At 41.3% G+C, this 17667-nt stretch overlaps 1 protein-coding gene across 1 annotated transcript in view; it reads right to left on the reverse strand.

The window, feature by feature from the left end:
• Nucleotides 1-17667, reverse strand: part of GPR107 (G protein-coupled receptor 107) — a 38846-nt gene that overhangs the window by 12496 nt on the left and 8683 nt on the right. Inside the window, exons 8-16 of the mRNA XM_005146240.2 lie at nucleotides 17188-17298; nucleotides 15560-15693; nucleotides 14521-14596; nucleotides 13505-13578; nucleotides 12834-12951; nucleotides 11739-11869; nucleotides 9781-9824; nucleotides 1255-1304; nucleotides 411-494 (exon numbers count right to left, since the gene is read on the reverse strand). Of these exons, the coding sequence (XP_005146297.1) occupies nucleotides 411-494; nucleotides 1255-1304; nucleotides 9781-9824; nucleotides 11739-11869; nucleotides 12834-12951; nucleotides 13505-13578; nucleotides 14521-14596; nucleotides 15560-15693; nucleotides 17188-17298 (822 nt within the window). The remainder of the gene's footprint in view (nucleotides 1-410; nucleotides 495-1254; nucleotides 1305-9780; nucleotides 9825-11738; nucleotides 11870-12833; nucleotides 12952-13504; nucleotides 13579-14520; nucleotides 14597-15559; nucleotides 15694-17187; nucleotides 17299-17667) is intronic.

Genomic DNA, 17667 nt, shown 5'->3' on the forward strand with positions numbered 1-17667 from the left:
ACCTGAACATGGAAGAGCAAAGGCATATTTTACTGGCTCCCTGGGGCCTTAATTACACCAGGTAAACCTGAGGGTTTTTTTTTTCCTCCCGTTGTATGTTCTTGATTAATTTCTTTCAGACATTTTAAGTTGAAAGACTAAAAATCAATAATACAATTACTGTCAGACATCTCAGGTATAATCCAGCAGACTGGCTGGACAAACATAAAACTAAACATATATTCCCATCACCTTAGGCACATTAGTGCTAAAAATTAGGAGGAGACAGGCTGCAGGACTGTGCTTTGAGATGTTGTACTATAACATGAGGAACAATGGTGCAGTTATTTATAGTCAAATATTTTATGATAGAGTTATATTTAAATAATAATAAGAAGAAATGGATGTGTTTTCCTTTTTTTGGCAAATACCTGGTACAGCCATTTCCACTGGAATGGAACAGCAATCTTTATGAGAATTGCAATGATCCGTGTGAAGTAAATGTAACACACAATCTGGGAAGGAAAAGGAGAAAGCATGAGAACAATAGCACCATCCTTATAGAACCTCTTTTTCCAGAGAAATAGCTCAAGCAATTCCCAAGCAACTCATTAACTCAGACTAGCCTTATTATGCTCCTCGATAAACATGGAAGATGTGGGCTGAGGGCTCTACTGCTGGTTGAACATCCAAATGACTCAAGCTGTTGCTAACATATTTAAGTTACAGCAGGAAATGCTTTAAGTATTACGATTTTGTAGAACTTGAAGAATCATGATTGTAATTTATTACTTCTCCTACTTACACGAGTCTGAAATGAGGCCGCTGGAAATCATTAAGAAGCTCAGGCTCTCTTGGGAGGTACGCTCATGGCTCCCACAGACTTAATCAGAAACTGCACACATGCATCTCAAGGCACCATTTGGTCCCAGGTTTAATTTTTAGCAAGTTTACAGTACGTTGTTCAAGCCCATCAATTCAACTGGCAGCTCAAGCTGTCTCCAGAGGAAATCAGTAAGCATTACAAATAGCTGGAACCAATTTAAAGATAGCAGGAGACAACCACTCTGAAAAGACAGGAAGTTGCTTCGAGGATTATGACCCAGCTGACCAAGATGCCAAAGCATAGCACTGCCACAGAACTAGGAACATCTCCACCTTATCCACCAGCTATTGTAGCTTCCAACAAGTAATCCATTAAAAGGCTTGAATGGCTTCCAAATATTCTGTATTTAAATGTACATCTGTATGCAGGTGTACAGATGTTTTACTTACCATAACATAGTAATGTCGGAAAAGCTTCAGCTTCGCTAGGTTAATGGCAGCTATCAAGAGAACACAAAAGTTCATCAGAAAACTGTTAAAATGAGACTGTTTCTTTTGATGCTTGTCTGCAAATAGGCAAGTAGGCAAAACGAGGACTTGGGTAACACCAGGTTAGGGGGTTTGCCCCACAGCCCACTGGGTGCTCGGAGTGCCAGTCCGACTTGTCTATGTGCTGGACACCACCTAGACTGGGGTGCATTCTCTCTTAAAAGGGCAATTCACTGAGATCATCTTTACACTAAATTTCATATGCATGCACTTTGTAATACAGAGCCTTCCTCTACCCATATATAGCTAATTACATACTGTCACTTCACTCCTGCAAGAAGGGCCGTGCCACATTGCTGCCATGGTTTAACCCCAGACAGCTACTAAGTACCACATAACTGCTCTTTCACCCAAATCTCCCCAGTTTCTATACTGATGATGATCTATGGTCTGGAATATCCCTTTAACTAGTTCAGGTCAGCTGTCCTGGCTCCCTCCTGGCTTCTCACGCACCTCCTCACTGGCACAGAGCATGAGAGGCTGAAAAGCCCCTGATCAGGATAAGCACTATTCAGCAATAACTAAAACATAGGTGCATTATCAATGTTATCCTCAGGCTAAAAGCAAAACACAGCACAGTACCAGCTTCTAGGAAGTATCTTGGCCAAAACCAGGATAACTGCCTCTGAAAAATTCACATCTTTTCTAGATTACTTCCTGACCTGCTCTGTGCCTTCAGCTGATCTGAGCAACTCTGAGGTAACCATGGCTCTGGAAACCACTACACCTTGTTGAACAGCAGCAGCAGTATTTTAGCAAGTAGTATCCTCCATCATTTGTAGCTCAGTCACAACTTACAAGTGAAATGGGAAGTCATACTAAATAGTTCTCCCAGCAAATGCATGCGTTTCAGTTCACAAACCATGTAAGCTGGGGCCTCAGGTGAACCTGTGTTCACTGGACAGATTACATCAGCTCTTGACAAACAGAGATATTTATGTGAACGAGCAGAGGTCAACAGCAGATGGAAGAGCTGTCAACTCTGGTTTGACAGTCAGGTTTTAGAGGTGCATCACAAACACAGACTCCTGGTGCTTTTGTGACAAGAGAGGCAAAGAGTCCGAGATACATTGACAGCATACAGGAATGTAATTTAGAGCCAATGAACACAAGTTGCCAGTTAGAAAGTACTGCTACATGCTTACTGGTTGGTATTCACTTCAAGCTCTCAATTTTTTTTATCAGATGTGAAAATGCAACACACTGTGCTGAAGTTTGCCTGCACTCCCTCACAGAAATCACCCACTGCAAAAAGCAGATTTTTGCAAGGATTTGCACATAAGGTCTTCCAGGTTCACAACAGTGAAAATTACAGTATTATGCATGAGAACGAGGAGGACTAATAGCTACCAGAGAAATGTTTTACTTCCTGTGGCAAAAAAATGAAGCTTTTCTTATGTCAAATGCATCACTCAAACTTTTAAAGGCTCCCACTACACTAGCTGCAGTGAAGACAGACAACGTTCTGTTTTAAACTTACTTTGTATAATCCGGAGATCAAGAGCCCCTTTCCAACTTACCTTTAGTGTTCCAGGAAAACCACTGAAAGCTATGGACACCTTGAGACAGTTACAAACCCTGTTCCAGCAGATGTACTGTAACAATAGCACCTGACTAAGACAGGCCATACACTAGCTGACAGGTAGATAAAACTAAGCTACTAAAAGTAGTTTTGATGTAGTGCTGGCTAGTGGCTTCTACGTGTTTCCAAACAGCATGTTTAACTCCTGCAAGAAGACAGGGAATGTCAGTAAGAGAAAGCAGGGCCAGAGCTCAAGAGGAAAAGAGCAAAGCTTATTTGAGACTGATTGTTTCCATGCAGCTAAAACTCCTCCTGTACAATGCTCATGTGAACACCAATCCAATCGGGTTGACTTTGGGCAAGACTGTGCTCATGGGGTCAATCTTATGGCACAGTACATCACACTAGCTCACAGTTTTGGGATCATAATCGCTTTTGAACTGCAATATGAAACACTGAACATGGAATAGCATCTACTTTGCAATATACAGTCCTGGACTCCAGAAAGCACTGCCAAGCCTAGACTTGCAGAGTACCAGCAATGAAGCACAGAGAACTCCACTGGGCAACAGATGGCAAGATCTAGAACAGCCAGAACAACCTAACTAAATCCTTCTTAGCTACTGAGACATTGGCTTCACTTCCACCCCTTGCAAAAGCTACTTTCCAGTGTTTAAATAGCAAAAACTTATGGACTTTATGGGTCTAGTGCTCTACCAGATAACCTAATGATAAAAGCCTTTCATGGAGAAAAATTAGAGCATCTAAATATGCAGGACAAGCTCATTAAATTGTGAAGCAGGGAAGCAATACTGTCCTATTTAAAGGAGAGCTACATTAAGTGCAACCACAAAGATCCTGTGATTTACCACGTACCAGTTTATACACAGAAGGATCTATTTTGAACTCATCGTATCCATCTTCAAGAACTGCCACCAACTGGTACAATGACAGGCCATGAGAATTACCAGGCTTTGCAGTTAGAGGAACACCAACTCAACAGCTGTGATTCAAACTGCTAGGCCATCAGTGCCTTACAGTCAACAACTGAGTGAGCTGGGGAGTCATTTCTGTTGGATGCGTGCAGTGCATAGGAGGAAAGGATCATGAAGCCAACGATCTGGCTGCCAAGTGAAGTGTCACAATGCCACTCCTCGCAGCTGACAGAGCACAGCTCAGTATCTCACCTACTCATCATGGTAATCAATACCAAACAGTCACAAATTGGTACATCCAAACATCTAGAACAGCTGAGCATGACTAAGAAGGGTGAGGGGTGGAAAAAGAGTCACCACTAGGTAGAAAGACTGAAGAGCCACCTTTGGAAGTGGGCTTCCTCCTTTATCACAACGAGAAGCTCTCCTCTAGCTGCCTCAACTTCAAGACTACTTCTCTCCACTACCAGATACTGAAGCCACTATTAATGCATGCCTACACCATTCTGCCAGTTTTTTTAAACAGCTCAAAGTTACAGCACAAACTGTTCTGGAGAAAAATCTAAAATCATCATTGCTTGGCATCGCCTGTGAATTGCTTCCTCACAGGCTGAACGTGCTTCAAGCAGCAATACTTGAGTCCTGCTATGCTGGACGCTTTCAGACTTCCATTCACCTCAGCCTGGCAGTCCAGACACTGACAGCAACATTTCCAAGGACAGAGGCTAGGCCAGCAGCCTGTCACTTACAACTTGAATCACTTGCAGCTCCAACCTGTAAAGCTGCGATAACACAGCAGCAATCACAGAATGCAGTAAAGGTTGGGTAAATTTATGTTTCAAGTATGATAACCATTCTCCAAGGAACAGTACTTAACTGCAGAGAAGTAAAACCACAAAAAAGCAGAGACTTCCTACCACAGGTTTTACAAACAAACTCAGCCCTGTGTTCCATCCCTTTCATAGAGTAATTAAAAAGATAAAAGCCATCCTCCTCCAAGAAAGGTTTATGACAACATCTATACCTTGCTTCCCTCACTTCCCCCCCCTTTATCACCATTTACTTTAACAGCTTGTGTCTGCAAAAGTCTGATCCACAGTGATCAAACCAGTATACCACAATATTTTCATAATCAATCCCTTTTTCAGGTTGCTGCGTGCTAATTTGAAATGCTGAGACAGCCTGCAAGATAGGAGAAAAACAAGTCACACTATCCACTACAGCTTTACACACCAGACAATAGCTTTCTGATGAATCAATCTGACCTTTTTAGAATGCATGTAATAACAGTAACAGGACTGCACTGAGGGCACAGAGAGCTCAAGTCCAGACACTACAGTATGCAAGGGCAAACCATAATGCATCTGAAGTGAACACACTGAAGTACAGCTAAATATTTCCATGATGCTTTGCACGCTATACTAACCCTGGTGCATTTGAGAAGCAATCTGTGCTGTTACCAAATGGTAAATGGATTTTTTTTACTATTCTCCCCAAGAATGAAGGCACATACATAGATCTAGACCTCAAAAAGCAGCTCCAGAAGTAACTCAGAGAAGTATGGCTCTATAATCTCTACAACACTCTGATTAAAAGCATTCCTATACTAAAAGAAGAGATCAAGAAACAAGATGAAGTACGTCTCAGTGTCATGCATGAGAAGGTGGCACAGACTTGTTAATCTTCAATATTCTGAAATACATTACCCACTTGGCACAGAAGTTGCCCACCAGGGTCAGAAGGGAGTCTAAAGTATAGGATAAGCAATGTATCTCCAACACATAACTGCTACGTCAACCCTGGGTAGCTATCTTAGGGTGCCTGGAAATGGTACACTGGAACACAATAAGCTTATTTCACTTCTCAGCTTGCATTTCTCAACATTTCCCAGCTCTCCAGTGCTATCCATTGAGTTCTCGACACTTAAATCACTAAAGCTTTGTCACAAGGTTTGAGATGCCCATGTATTGCCTAGAGCACGTTTACCCCCTCCTCCTCACTAGAGCTGCGGAGGTGTTTTATCACGGGTCTCCACAAAGCCATTGCCTCCAGCGTCTGCTGAGTTCAGCTGAGCAGAGGGTGTTCTGCACCAGGCAGGACCAGGCTCTTTGTTCACAGCATTTTCATGGTACAGAATCAGGAAGACACTGAAAACAGCAAGTGTTTTTTCCTGACATGGGGGCAACCATGAAAGCATTAATCATCATTTGCCCACTGCACAGCACAGAGGGAATGCTGCCTGGGAGCTACACGCTGCAATGTATTTCCCCCAGTTCTGCTGCCAACTATGACACGCTGCAGTGCTTCAGGAAAATAGCTAAGAGTTCGTGATCAGACTGCACTGAGTTTCACATCACACACACAGAGGTACAAGCAGAATAAAACCTGCAGTGGCATTTCCAGCCCTCCAATCCTCCCTTATACAGATGACATGATACACAGGAGTGGGTTATAAGACCAGGGAAGGCCAGTGACCAACAATTTTGAGTTTCAAACCAAAATAAGCAAGTTTACTACAACATACTCTCTCTCTTCCTTTTCTCATGATGCCTGTAAACAAGGTAGTGGCAGTTGAGCAGCTTTTCAGCTCAAGCAGTTCAGTTTGCAAGGCTGATATCCTTAGATCTGCAAGACATTTGTAAAGCAGACCTAAAAATGGGCAGAGAGCACATACTTCCAACTGACAGAAGACACAGTGACAGACCAAAGAGCTGCAGTGAGGCACTTGCTCAAGTCTGAAGGTGGTGATTTTTAAAGGGGGAAGAAAAAAAGACTTCTAAAACCGGGATGCTTACGCCCACTGCTGTGCGAGATAAGAAGCCTGTGTAGGTCAGATACTTTGCTTTAGAGTTAAAGATCACCTTCAAGGGAAAAAAAAGCAACAACCAGACAGCTCTAACTCAGCTGTATCCCTGTGCCATGCCTACTCTTCATCAGCAATTCGCAGCATCTGCACATAATGTCTCTCTGGATGATTCTGGGTTTAGACCTACTCCTTCAGCTTTCCCACTTAAAAAAGAAAAATCAAGTTTAAATGGCCATTACTTGGTGGCTATAAATCACTGCTACACATAACAAGCCTCGTTAGTAATTGTACATTGTTAATGGTAAAGCACAATTCTAAGACTGAAAGGCAGGTAATCCCAACAGCCTTCTGCTTCATTTTTAGTCTAGTCACACACACTGCAGTCATGCCTGCACTTGACCCAAGGGAATGCTATCTAATAAACAGGTTGTGAAGTAGCTGGAAGAGGACAAGACAGACAGTCAGGAAACACCACCAGGATACTGAGCCATGAAGTCCTTGGAGTTGTTAGTTCTAATAGATGCAAAGAAGTAAACCCAATTTTCCTTAGGTTTTTCTCACCAGCGAGAAGGTCATCAGAAGACTCAGTGCCAGGAAAAACAGCTCGTGGATTTATAGTATATAAATCCCCAAGACACCCTATAAGTTAATGAAGTCTGTGTGAGAGAACAGGGAAAACTCTCTTTGAGGTAATACCAGACAATAAATCCTTACAAGCAATAGGCAGTCCAACTAAAACTGTCTGCACAAGATTGTCAGCTCTAACCATAGCACAGGCAGTGCAGCTGTTAAACGGCATGTAAGAGGACCCAGTGGTTTTTACCACTTCAGGAGAAAACCATCTTTATCTGTGGAAAAAAACCCAATGCTGGTGATTTCAGAGTTAGCACTGGTCCTGTTTTCCTCATGAGAGGCTAAGACAGAGAGCAGCACCTCTGCAGAAAAGGGCCCCCAAGGGAAGCCTACAGAGTTAAGAGCCCATGATTCTAATCAAGACTATTCATTGATAAGCCCAACACAACTGATTTTCTCTTATTACAGTGCAACCAAATCACTTTGTTTTCTCAAACAGGCACACTAGCAGCATGACAACGTTAGATAACACTCTGCTTCTGGTATCACGTTGCCATTCACTTGCTCCCCGTGGGCTCCTATCAACAGCTTCTAAATACTCCAACCACACTGTATTTCAGAAGCAGATCCCAGCACTGTGGCTGTCCTGTCAACAATCTGCTGCAGCCTATGCAATGCTTTCCCTGAACATTTTTTCCTTAGCTATTCTTTTTAGTACAGCATAACACAGCTGCTAAGTCCCTCTCAACAGGCCATTATTGATCCTGTAGGATCAATCTTCTCTAACTTGATGTTAAGATGGTAACGTCAGAAGGTAAAGCATGGTAACAGCAGTAGGTGATCCAGAAGCAACATTCACAAGTGCCATTAGCCATGGGGAATAACACAAAACAGAGGACCAAGAACAATCCTTAAGGGCTGTTGTGCCTAGCACTGACTAGCTATTAAGATACAACCAGTTCTTTTCAAATCTCCATTTTCTTTTGCTTCCATTATACACTACAATGCATCCTCTAGAACTGCTTGGTTTTACCCATATCTGGATTCCATCCATTACAACAAACAGAGGACAGGTCCAGTCTATGCTGAACATCCCTGCTGTTGGCCACCTTGCTTTGCTCGTTCTGTCAGTATGTTCTGAAGTTAAGCAAACTCCATAGCACCATCTTGTGATAAGAACCACCAAGTGCAAGGCTGGCATTGACAATGGGGTGATCACTTGAGGCCCCTCAAATCTACAGGGTTTGTGTCCCAGTTATGAGCACTACTTGCTGAGTGCTCAGTACTGGAATAGTTACAGACCCACCTTGCCACCCAACAGTTCTGCCTTGGTTACAGGAACACTGACCTGCATTTACAATCACAGACAGTGGCTTCTGCTAAGAGCCAGGCCTTACATATGTGAAGTCTTCAATTCAGAAGAAAGACTGCTTCAAAGTGTGTCTAAATTCAAGCAGACCTTTTAACAGTAAGAGCATAAGCACTCCAGAACAGATGCTCAATGAACAAGGCAAAACAAAGTCCTTGGTGAATGTCACTGCACCCATGTGAGCACACTGATGAGAAAGCTGCCAATAATACTCATGTTACATCATCAATACTAACCTCTTCTACCTTGGTTTCTGTTACATATTAATATTTTCCCCCTTCAGATTTGGTGGGGGTTTTGTGTGTGTATAGTGGTTGGGATTTGTTTGTTTTAACAGCATGGAATCTAAAAAAAAGCCAAATGCTGGGCTCACCTTAAGCATTGTTTCAATTTAACAGATAACAAGAAAAGATCTTATCTGTGGTCTGCACAAAGCAGAGTTCAGAATCCAGCCTTATATTTCACCTACTAGACCACAGAAGCAACGTGCTGAATTACAAGTATCTCAGTGGAAGCCAAAGAAATCACTGGAAGAAGCGTTCAGATCTAGGAGTCTATCTCCAGAAAGGAAATACAAAGAGTATTGAAATGGCTGCCTGATTACAAGGAAGGCAGTGCTATGCTCCATGGATGGCATCTGCAATAAAGTGAGCAGATAAGGCAGGAAAAGCACACTCTACAGAAGCCACATTTGCTTTCTATCCATCATCTCACTTCCAGTGCTACAATAAACATAACCTTACATAAGCAGTCCTTTAAGCTGCTGTACAAACATGGCCAAGTCAAGAACTGTGTCACACTGAATGCCACTTCATGTTCTGTCTCCTAATCAGGTTTATTTCCCTCTGTAGAAACTGAAATAAGGGGGTCTAACTTTGACTAACAGTCAGCAATTCTGGAATACATTTCTAGTTCTGCTTCTGAACACTCAAGCCTGAGGAAAGAAGGCAAATCTATCAAGATGTCATGTCCAGCTCAAGCACTGAGAGCTGTGCAAGTACTAGAAAACTACTTCCACATACAAGTTCTGATGGTCAAAACAATACATGAGAAGGGTCATTTTCCAAAGTTATTCCTATGTTGCCACTGAGGAAAAGCAGCAGTGTGGCACTGACACAGTGTAGATTTGTAGTTTTAGTTTACATATTTTAAACCATCACGTGTTTGAAATTGTGGCATTATCTTATGGCATGCAACAGAAAAGACACTACAGATTACTTGCCTTTTCCATCTGTTGCTGAAGCCTCCTGTAAATGTCTTATTGACCTGAAAAATAAAAGTAAAAAGAGAGGGGATTAGCTGTGAGTTTTACTCTCCCTTTTCACTGTAGCCCTCTAGAACACTGAGAAGTCTTGTTAGCTCTTTATAACCGGGGTATGCTTGTAATTAGCTGTGCTTAGCGTGCTTGGCACTGCATGTATTTCATCCCCATCTGGTGTGAGGCATCCCTGCCCATAGCATGGGGTTGAACTGGATGATCTTAATTCATAGATTCTATGATCTCCCCAGCTCAGACACCTGTATTTCCTTGTGATTAAGAAAGCTGATTGCTAAAACTTATTTCAGCCTACAGAAAGCTTTGTGGGAGGGAGAGAGCAGAGTGAGAAACTAGGGCATTTTCCAACATAATGCTTTCCACTTGTACAGTTAAGCTGAGCTGCTACTCAGAGTTCTGCCTAGCATTTGGCATCTTATTGCTCTTTTAAGCTCTTTTCATTTGGATAGTTGATTACAGCTTCTATGTCTACATAGGAAACTTATGCAACAGAAGCTACCCCACAGAATGTAAATTCGAGGGCCAAGCCTTAGTAGCCTTGTTCACGAGTCAGCCGCCAGCTGCAGCAACATTATCCAGAGGAAAAAGGGACAGGATTTTATGTCCTGGGCTTCTCTGCCAGTTTATGTTGGTACCATGACAGTACAGAAACAGTGGTTGCACACTATGCACAATTACATGACAGCTCACCCAAATGCAGCTGTTCTTCAGATACAGTTCTTTTATGGCAAGCAAGTTCTGTACCTGCATATAATTAGGTATGATGCATAAATTCTAGCATTAGGTCATAAAAGCTGCGATTGTATAAGCCACCTTCATCATCGGAAATCAGAGTCTATCTACAAGTGAAGTTAGTATCCCTGCAGATTTATTTATCATGCTCAAATGTTCTTCACCAAATGCTCTTAAAAGCTGCAGCATTTTGGATGGAGTAGGGGAAGGGGTAATTAGGTAGTGTGTATTTCTTGGAAGACGTTTTCCAGCCTTGGCAGAAGGCTGCCAACACTGTGTGAGGATTTTGCCCTTATGAAGAGGACAACTGGCGATGAGGACGACTGAAACCCACCCTTACGAGCCAAGCTGAAGCTTACTTCTGCCTATTGAGCAACATGTATTTTGTCTTTGTACAGACACACAAACACATGCATTATGAAACAGTTCACAAACACTCAAGAGTTACACTCTAGAGTGATGACATGTTTGCTAGATATTTATATTCACTCTGCATCTCAGAAAAATACTGGAGAAAAAAAGTATTATGTGTTTATTAACCAAGGAGCCAGAAGCTTCTTCAAATCCAGCTGTTTATCCAATTAAGACTAAAATGAATTCAGAAGATAAATGTTCTGGCTCATTGGCAAGAAGCAACAATAGTGTTTATCTGAATTATCTGTGCTTTGGTCGAGTTTTATATAACCAACATTATTCCTTGCCAAGTAGAGTGGAAGGAAGGGCAGGGTGATGCTCCCCATGGGATTATTTCATCTAAACAGTCAAATAAAAAATGGAGCCACTCTGTTTGAAGGCAGCACTGATCTTAGACAGCACTCCTAGGTTTGAATCTAGCAGCCTAGTTTCCAGCCTGTCAGTAAAGCAAGAATCCTGTTTTTCATTTTAAGTCAGCACTTCTGCAAAATTCCAAGTTTCAAAAGCACCTTGCTGGCCATACTTAAATCACCATCCACCTTGCCTTATCGTCACTTTAACATGCCCAGAACAAGTACGTTCCACAGAGAAGGCTGAAGTGTTAAGACAGATAGTTTAAAGCTTGACTCCAAAGGACTGTCTTTTTTTCGCTCTGGCAGCACATTTATCTCTACTTAGCAGTCTATATCCATTAATTCTGAAACAGCTCAAGCCATAAGGACTTAAAAACCGAAGAACACATACAGTGGGTGACTCACCATACCACTGGAAACAGGATGGCTCCACAACATAGCAAGTCTACCAGGAAAAGGATTTCTTTCCACAGCCCATATTCAGTTGTCCCCTCTTCCGTTGACTGTATGATAATATATGCCACATTTGCTAGTACCTACAGGACAAAAACATGTTTAATGGTTTTAGCAGCTTTCCAAGGAGATACTAGATATAGGCTGCCAATTCAGCAAAAGCTGTTGCACAGTTGCAGAAAGAGCCTATTCAGTAATATCAATAATTCTACTGCAGCTCTGTGTCGAGAAAGTCACACATTCAGCAGCATCTTCATGGGTTTTATAGAAATGAAACTGATTGGAACTTATTTCTAGTGACTTCAGAAAGTAGTCCTTTTTGTTACATGCTATGCTGGGTCTACTGTATCAGAGACAAAAAGAGCAAAACCTATTAAAATAAATAGGACGCATATAGCTAAAAGTTTAAACTCATTATACTCAAACCAATAATTCAGACTGGACACTGACCATGTTTGAGCTCCACAGCTGAGCCGTAAGAGCCTCAAACAGTAAATCTATTTCTGGTTTTGCAGTTGGGTAAGGGACCCCATCTGGAAAGGCAGAAAAGCTGTTCTATGTACAACAAGAAATAGAAGTGCTGCCCTCCTATGTGTTTCAGTTCCTGGAGACAAGCACTGATCACTCTGAGCATTCTGGAAAGGTTTCCCTAGACCCAGCAAGCCTACAAGTCCCTGTTTTCCCCTCACCTTCTTTATTTCTTAAGCCCATTCAGCAAGCATGTCAGAAGCGACAACTTTTATTTATTATCTCTGCTTAGTAGTTTAGTACTGTTCTGCAGCCCAAGTTCTGCAACAGCATGAATAAACCTACCTCATAGCTAGCTGTTCATTTGCTGGCACTATCTGATCACCATTATCTCATACTCAATATAGGGAGAAAAGTGTAACTTAGGGCCCAGGAAATCCCAGCTCAACTTTATTGTAACCAATAGACTTATAAAATGCAGTAACTGCGTGGTACTTTGTAAAGGATTCACAGCCTTATACAGCTTGCAGGAGCAGCTCTCCCACAAGGTAGGAAGTACTGACACAGTTCAGTCCTCACCTGAAGTGGGATGACAATCATGAAGATTTTTTTGTCTTTATCTGACAGGATGTGTTTAATAAAAGCCCAGCCTGTGCCTATCAGAGCAATAGTGATGAACAGAAGAGCACCCTTCAGTCTGAAAGAGAAACAGATACTGCAGTAAGACTTGATACCATTTCCTCTTCTGACCAGGTTCTCTTCTACAGTCAGTAAAGCCACAAGCCCAAATAAATGCCTTGCATAATTTTGGCAAGTGCTTATCCTACAACACTGAAGCAGATGTATTTGCTTACAACTGTGCATCACAGCAGCATTACGCTCCATTCACAACTGTCAATATACACAATCTTTTCCTGAGGGAGTCATCCATTCACCACCCTGAACAAGAGAAAACACTTGCAGCTGTACCCTCTTACCATTCACACCAAGAGCAAATTAGATACTTGAATATTGCTTTGAACAAAGAAAAGCATTTCTTGTCCTTTTACTCCTCCACCAACATAAGTGCCAATTCTCTGCAGCTGCCCTTTGTAAGTAGAGCTTTCCCCTTCACACAGGGCTGATTGTTGTCTTGTCATTCAGACCATAGTACCAAAAAATCAGCAATTTTCCAGTTTGCTCAGGAGGTGGCAGCCCCATGGGGAATTCAATTCCATTGTTTGAATCCACCACAATCTGCTAATACTCACAGGTGAGTGATGTAATAAACAACAGCCCAGCCTTCAATAGGGAATCCCTGAGAAGAAATGTAGTGATAGTCGATCTGGAAGCAGAAAATACAGTGTCTTACTTTACAAGCTGCTCATCAGTACTCCATCCATGTCTTATAAAATAGGTCTGCTTGACAGCCACCTCAAGTTTAATTTTCCAAACAGTGTGTGCAAACTCAGCTCTTCCTCCTAACTTGTTCTAGTTTTGTTTAGCGATAATGAGGTAATTTTCCAAGTGTTAGTGGATCTATCTTATACAATCTATTTCCTTCCCACATACCTCCTACACTTAGCTATAGTTAAACAACTGCATTTTTAACCTATTTATTCATTCATTGTTCAACTTCAGTTGCACTGGGTGACTAGAGGCTTTCTAGTTTCATTTTCATGGGAAATCAAACTCAGTTCATTAGACTCCAAAAACATTTGGAGCAGTTATCATGGCTGGCAATGTCACTGAAGGATGAAAAGCTTGCCATTACCTTTGTTTATGAGCCCTTTCCAGTGGAAAGGCAAAGTCAATACAATTCAGTAGAGCCTTTTATGTATTGTAAGGCTTACAGCATTATGCCTGTTACAGTACACCATAAATATTTCATTTAAAGTAGTGCCCTTGAACTCTACAAACATTCATCAAGGTTTCTATTTATTAACATTTATAGCAAGCCATGTAGCTGAAACACCACAGCTCAAGCTTTCAGGCCAGCCTCAGAAGGCCAAAACGTTAGAATTCCGGGAACTCATGGAACCCTCAATGCATGCTTGCTGCCTCATCACTTCAGGCCACGATCTCAATTGTATTTGAAGTCAGAATATGTTGATGAAAACTGAATTAACCAAACAGCTGCAGTTGAGTTCCAATGCTTCAGTATGAAAGACACTTCTCTCCCTCCCATTCTTCCCCTACCACAAAGCAGATTTCCCTGACAGCATGCCCTGGATTCCACATTTCTATTTCCTTGCTGAGTAACTGAAGGCAGAGACATTATACTTACTGCATGAAAGACTAAGGACAGAGATTTTGTGAAAGGGAGGGCTGCCATTAGCCAGTGAATCTTAAAGACATCATTTCTGGGGAGAAAAAAAAGAAAAAAAAGGCAATTAAAAGCCAGCAGTAATAATTCCAGTTCCCAAGTGTATTTCTTTAAAACCTCTAAATACCAAACAGTAATTCCCAGGCTGAGCTGACCATTAGTGTAAAAGGATTCCCTCTAATGCTGCAGTCCAAGTTTTGCAACATTCTGAACAACATTTCAACTACATGTTCTGCAGCTCTATTTTTAACGTTTGGGTTATTTAAAAATAGCAATTCATAGGAACATCTTGCCTATATAGACCATAACTGTTCGAAAACTTGCTAAACATAATTCAAACATGTATCACTCCACCCCCAAGACTCTACACCATCAAGTGAACTCCAGACCCACCAAATCATCATCACCAATTGACCTTCAAACTACCAAATAATCTGATCACCAAGTGAACCCCAGCCTGCCAAGCAATCCTGCCACCCAGTGAACTTCAGACTGTGCCAGAGTAAAAACCAAAATGGAATCACAGGTGCTCCTGGCTTCCGTTGCTATGTTTTAACTATGAAGAAGTGTGGTTTTCAATTCGGAATTTCGATCACTTTCAACCATAACCAAAATACTGATGGCTCTTCACTGCCATAAGCTGCCATTCCCCATACAAAGAACCCCTTGACCAAGTTTTCTTGCTATTTATTTTCAAATAGTGTTCTCCTTTTGTCACCAGCTACAGGAAGTTTCCTGTTTATTTGCTGCTATAATACATGAATTTCATCACATAATACTTGATAACTTCAGAACAATTGTCTGCAACCATGACACTGATGCAAGCAGTCTTTTTCAATATAAGTTGTATGTGTTAGGCAGACAATATTGAGCCAAATTTGCAGTTTTAAGTGATGAAATCTGACTGTGAATTAGGCAGTATATGAGGAATAAACACCCCCCCAAAAAAATCAAAGAAGGTATGCCTATATATTCAGTCACATTGAAGCAGTCCGCTTACCTGCGCTTACGAAGTATGTGGATCCATACAGTCCCAGACAGGAAAAAGAAGATAGCCATGGAAATGTAAAGCTTTGGCAGTGGGATCTCACCTGCTGAGAGGTAGCTTTCAGGATTCTTTTCCGTAATTTCTATCTGAATATTAAAGGTGTGTTATATGTACAGTTGAAAACACATTTTGTTAAAGCACTGAGTTAACAATTACAGTCCACCATCAAATTCACTCATTTCAAATCAGCTTTTCTAAAGCAGTGACTGTTGTAACGCTCTTAAACCAACTCTCCATCCTCAAGAATCTGAAAATATTTTGCAAAATCACACCCACAATGATAATTTCCAGAAAAGGACAAAGGTTCCTTCCAGTGCTTCTGTTATACAACATAATTCAGAAAGGCAAAGTAATTTTCCCAAAGAATACCTGTTCTCTATACCAAATGTCAGAGCTTGCCCATCTTTGACTCAAACAGTATCTAAAAAATCTTGCATAAACAAGCAGGATTTTCAGCACAGTCCTGATTTTAGGTGTGGAGTCATACACAGCTGAAAACCCCACTCTTAGGTTTACTACAGTGGATTTCTTCACCTGGCAAGAGAAAGGAAGCATGCTTCTGCAAGCCTATTACCCTGTGAGAAAACAGAAGCTTTATTTAACATCCTATTTATGCCCTAAAAAGCTTAGTTGCATGTGGTAGACCTCATTAAAATAATGCATCAGCACTAGCTTGCAGTACTGAAACCATCCTACACCAATAAATATAACCAAGCAGGTTGATTATCTAGGTTTTCTTTCCTTTCCAATTTCTTCAGCACGTCAAAGCAGCAACAGCAATTAAAAAGAACTGGTCTTCAAAACATAAAGCTTCAGAAGCAGATTTAATGTAGCCTTGTCTGAGCTAGGTTAGGGCTGCTAAGTTTTATCACCTACATGTTCCCTTGTTTTTTCCTTGCAGCAATATCAGCACACCCATGTAAAAAGGAGTTTAGGGGCTGATTTGGCTGAGAGTTACCTTGGCCAACGAGAGGATTTGTTACACAATAGCTCACTAGACACCAGTGTGAGAATAGGAAAGAGAAAAAAGGGAAAGTCTGAGCTGTGATAATGCACTCTGATTCAAAAGAAGATAGGACCGAACCCTTGAATGCTTAAAACGGATAAGACATTTGTCTTTAGGATGCACTTCTAACACTGCAAAACACATCTGTAATTAGGCCAGAAAAGTCAGAAACACTGAATTCACAAATACCAAAAATTTAAATTGCAGCAACAGCCTTAACATCTGCAATTGTGTCAAGGAAAAAAAGTGATTTTTTGAGCATAGCAAAACACAAACAGCTGGTTTAGCTCCCATCTAATTACAGCATCTAGTCACAACTGTGCAGTCTGAATCCAGCCCACACGCACTCTTCAGACTTCCAGACATTTCTGCTAAACCAGTATTTCAATGCTTCTTATTGTAGTTGCTCCCTTCAGAAATGCCACTAGAGAGATTAAATGCACAACTCTGAATCACTCCCCACCCCATATATGCACTCATGTGTTGTATACTCATGGATGTATAAGCCAGAATTGAAAGCTGCATGTTTCAGTCCAAGTGAATGAGTTAATTATTCTTTAGAAGCTATACTCACATCAAGACTAAATAGCTGCTGATCATTAGCTGGCCCTTCCTTGCCAACACACTTATGGAAATAGAGGCTGTAGAGACCTTCTTGGTTATCAGAGCTGATGTTGAAAAAGAACTGGAAATGAGGAAAAGGAAAGTTAGCATTCTTTTCATTCACAACAGGGTTGCCCTGGTAAGAAGCCATCTCTACTGAAGCATGAAAAATGTCTGCCACTGAGGGTCAGCTGTTCCTTTCAGCAAGTGTACTGGTCTGAGGATACCAGCATATCAACAGAATTCCAGATGCAAAATCATCACACCTATCTGTGATTATACACTCTGGTAATTCAAGATCTTTATCAAAGACCTTTTGGTATCAGCATTTAAGTTAGTTCACTGAAAAGATACCAAGAAGTATCATATTGAATCATGTACCATATGATGTAGTACAAAGTTTTGATCATATTTGCCCTGGAGCAGCTATTGTGTTCTTCCCTCAATCATA

Source organism: Melopsittacus undulatus, chromosome 11 (assembly GCF_012275295.1).
Source record: "Melopsittacus undulatus isolate bMelUnd1 chromosome 11, bMelUnd1.mat.Z, whole genome shotgun sequence".
Classification (NCBI taxonomy): Eukaryota; Metazoa; Chordata; class Aves; order Psittaciformes; family Psittaculidae; genus Melopsittacus; species Melopsittacus undulatus.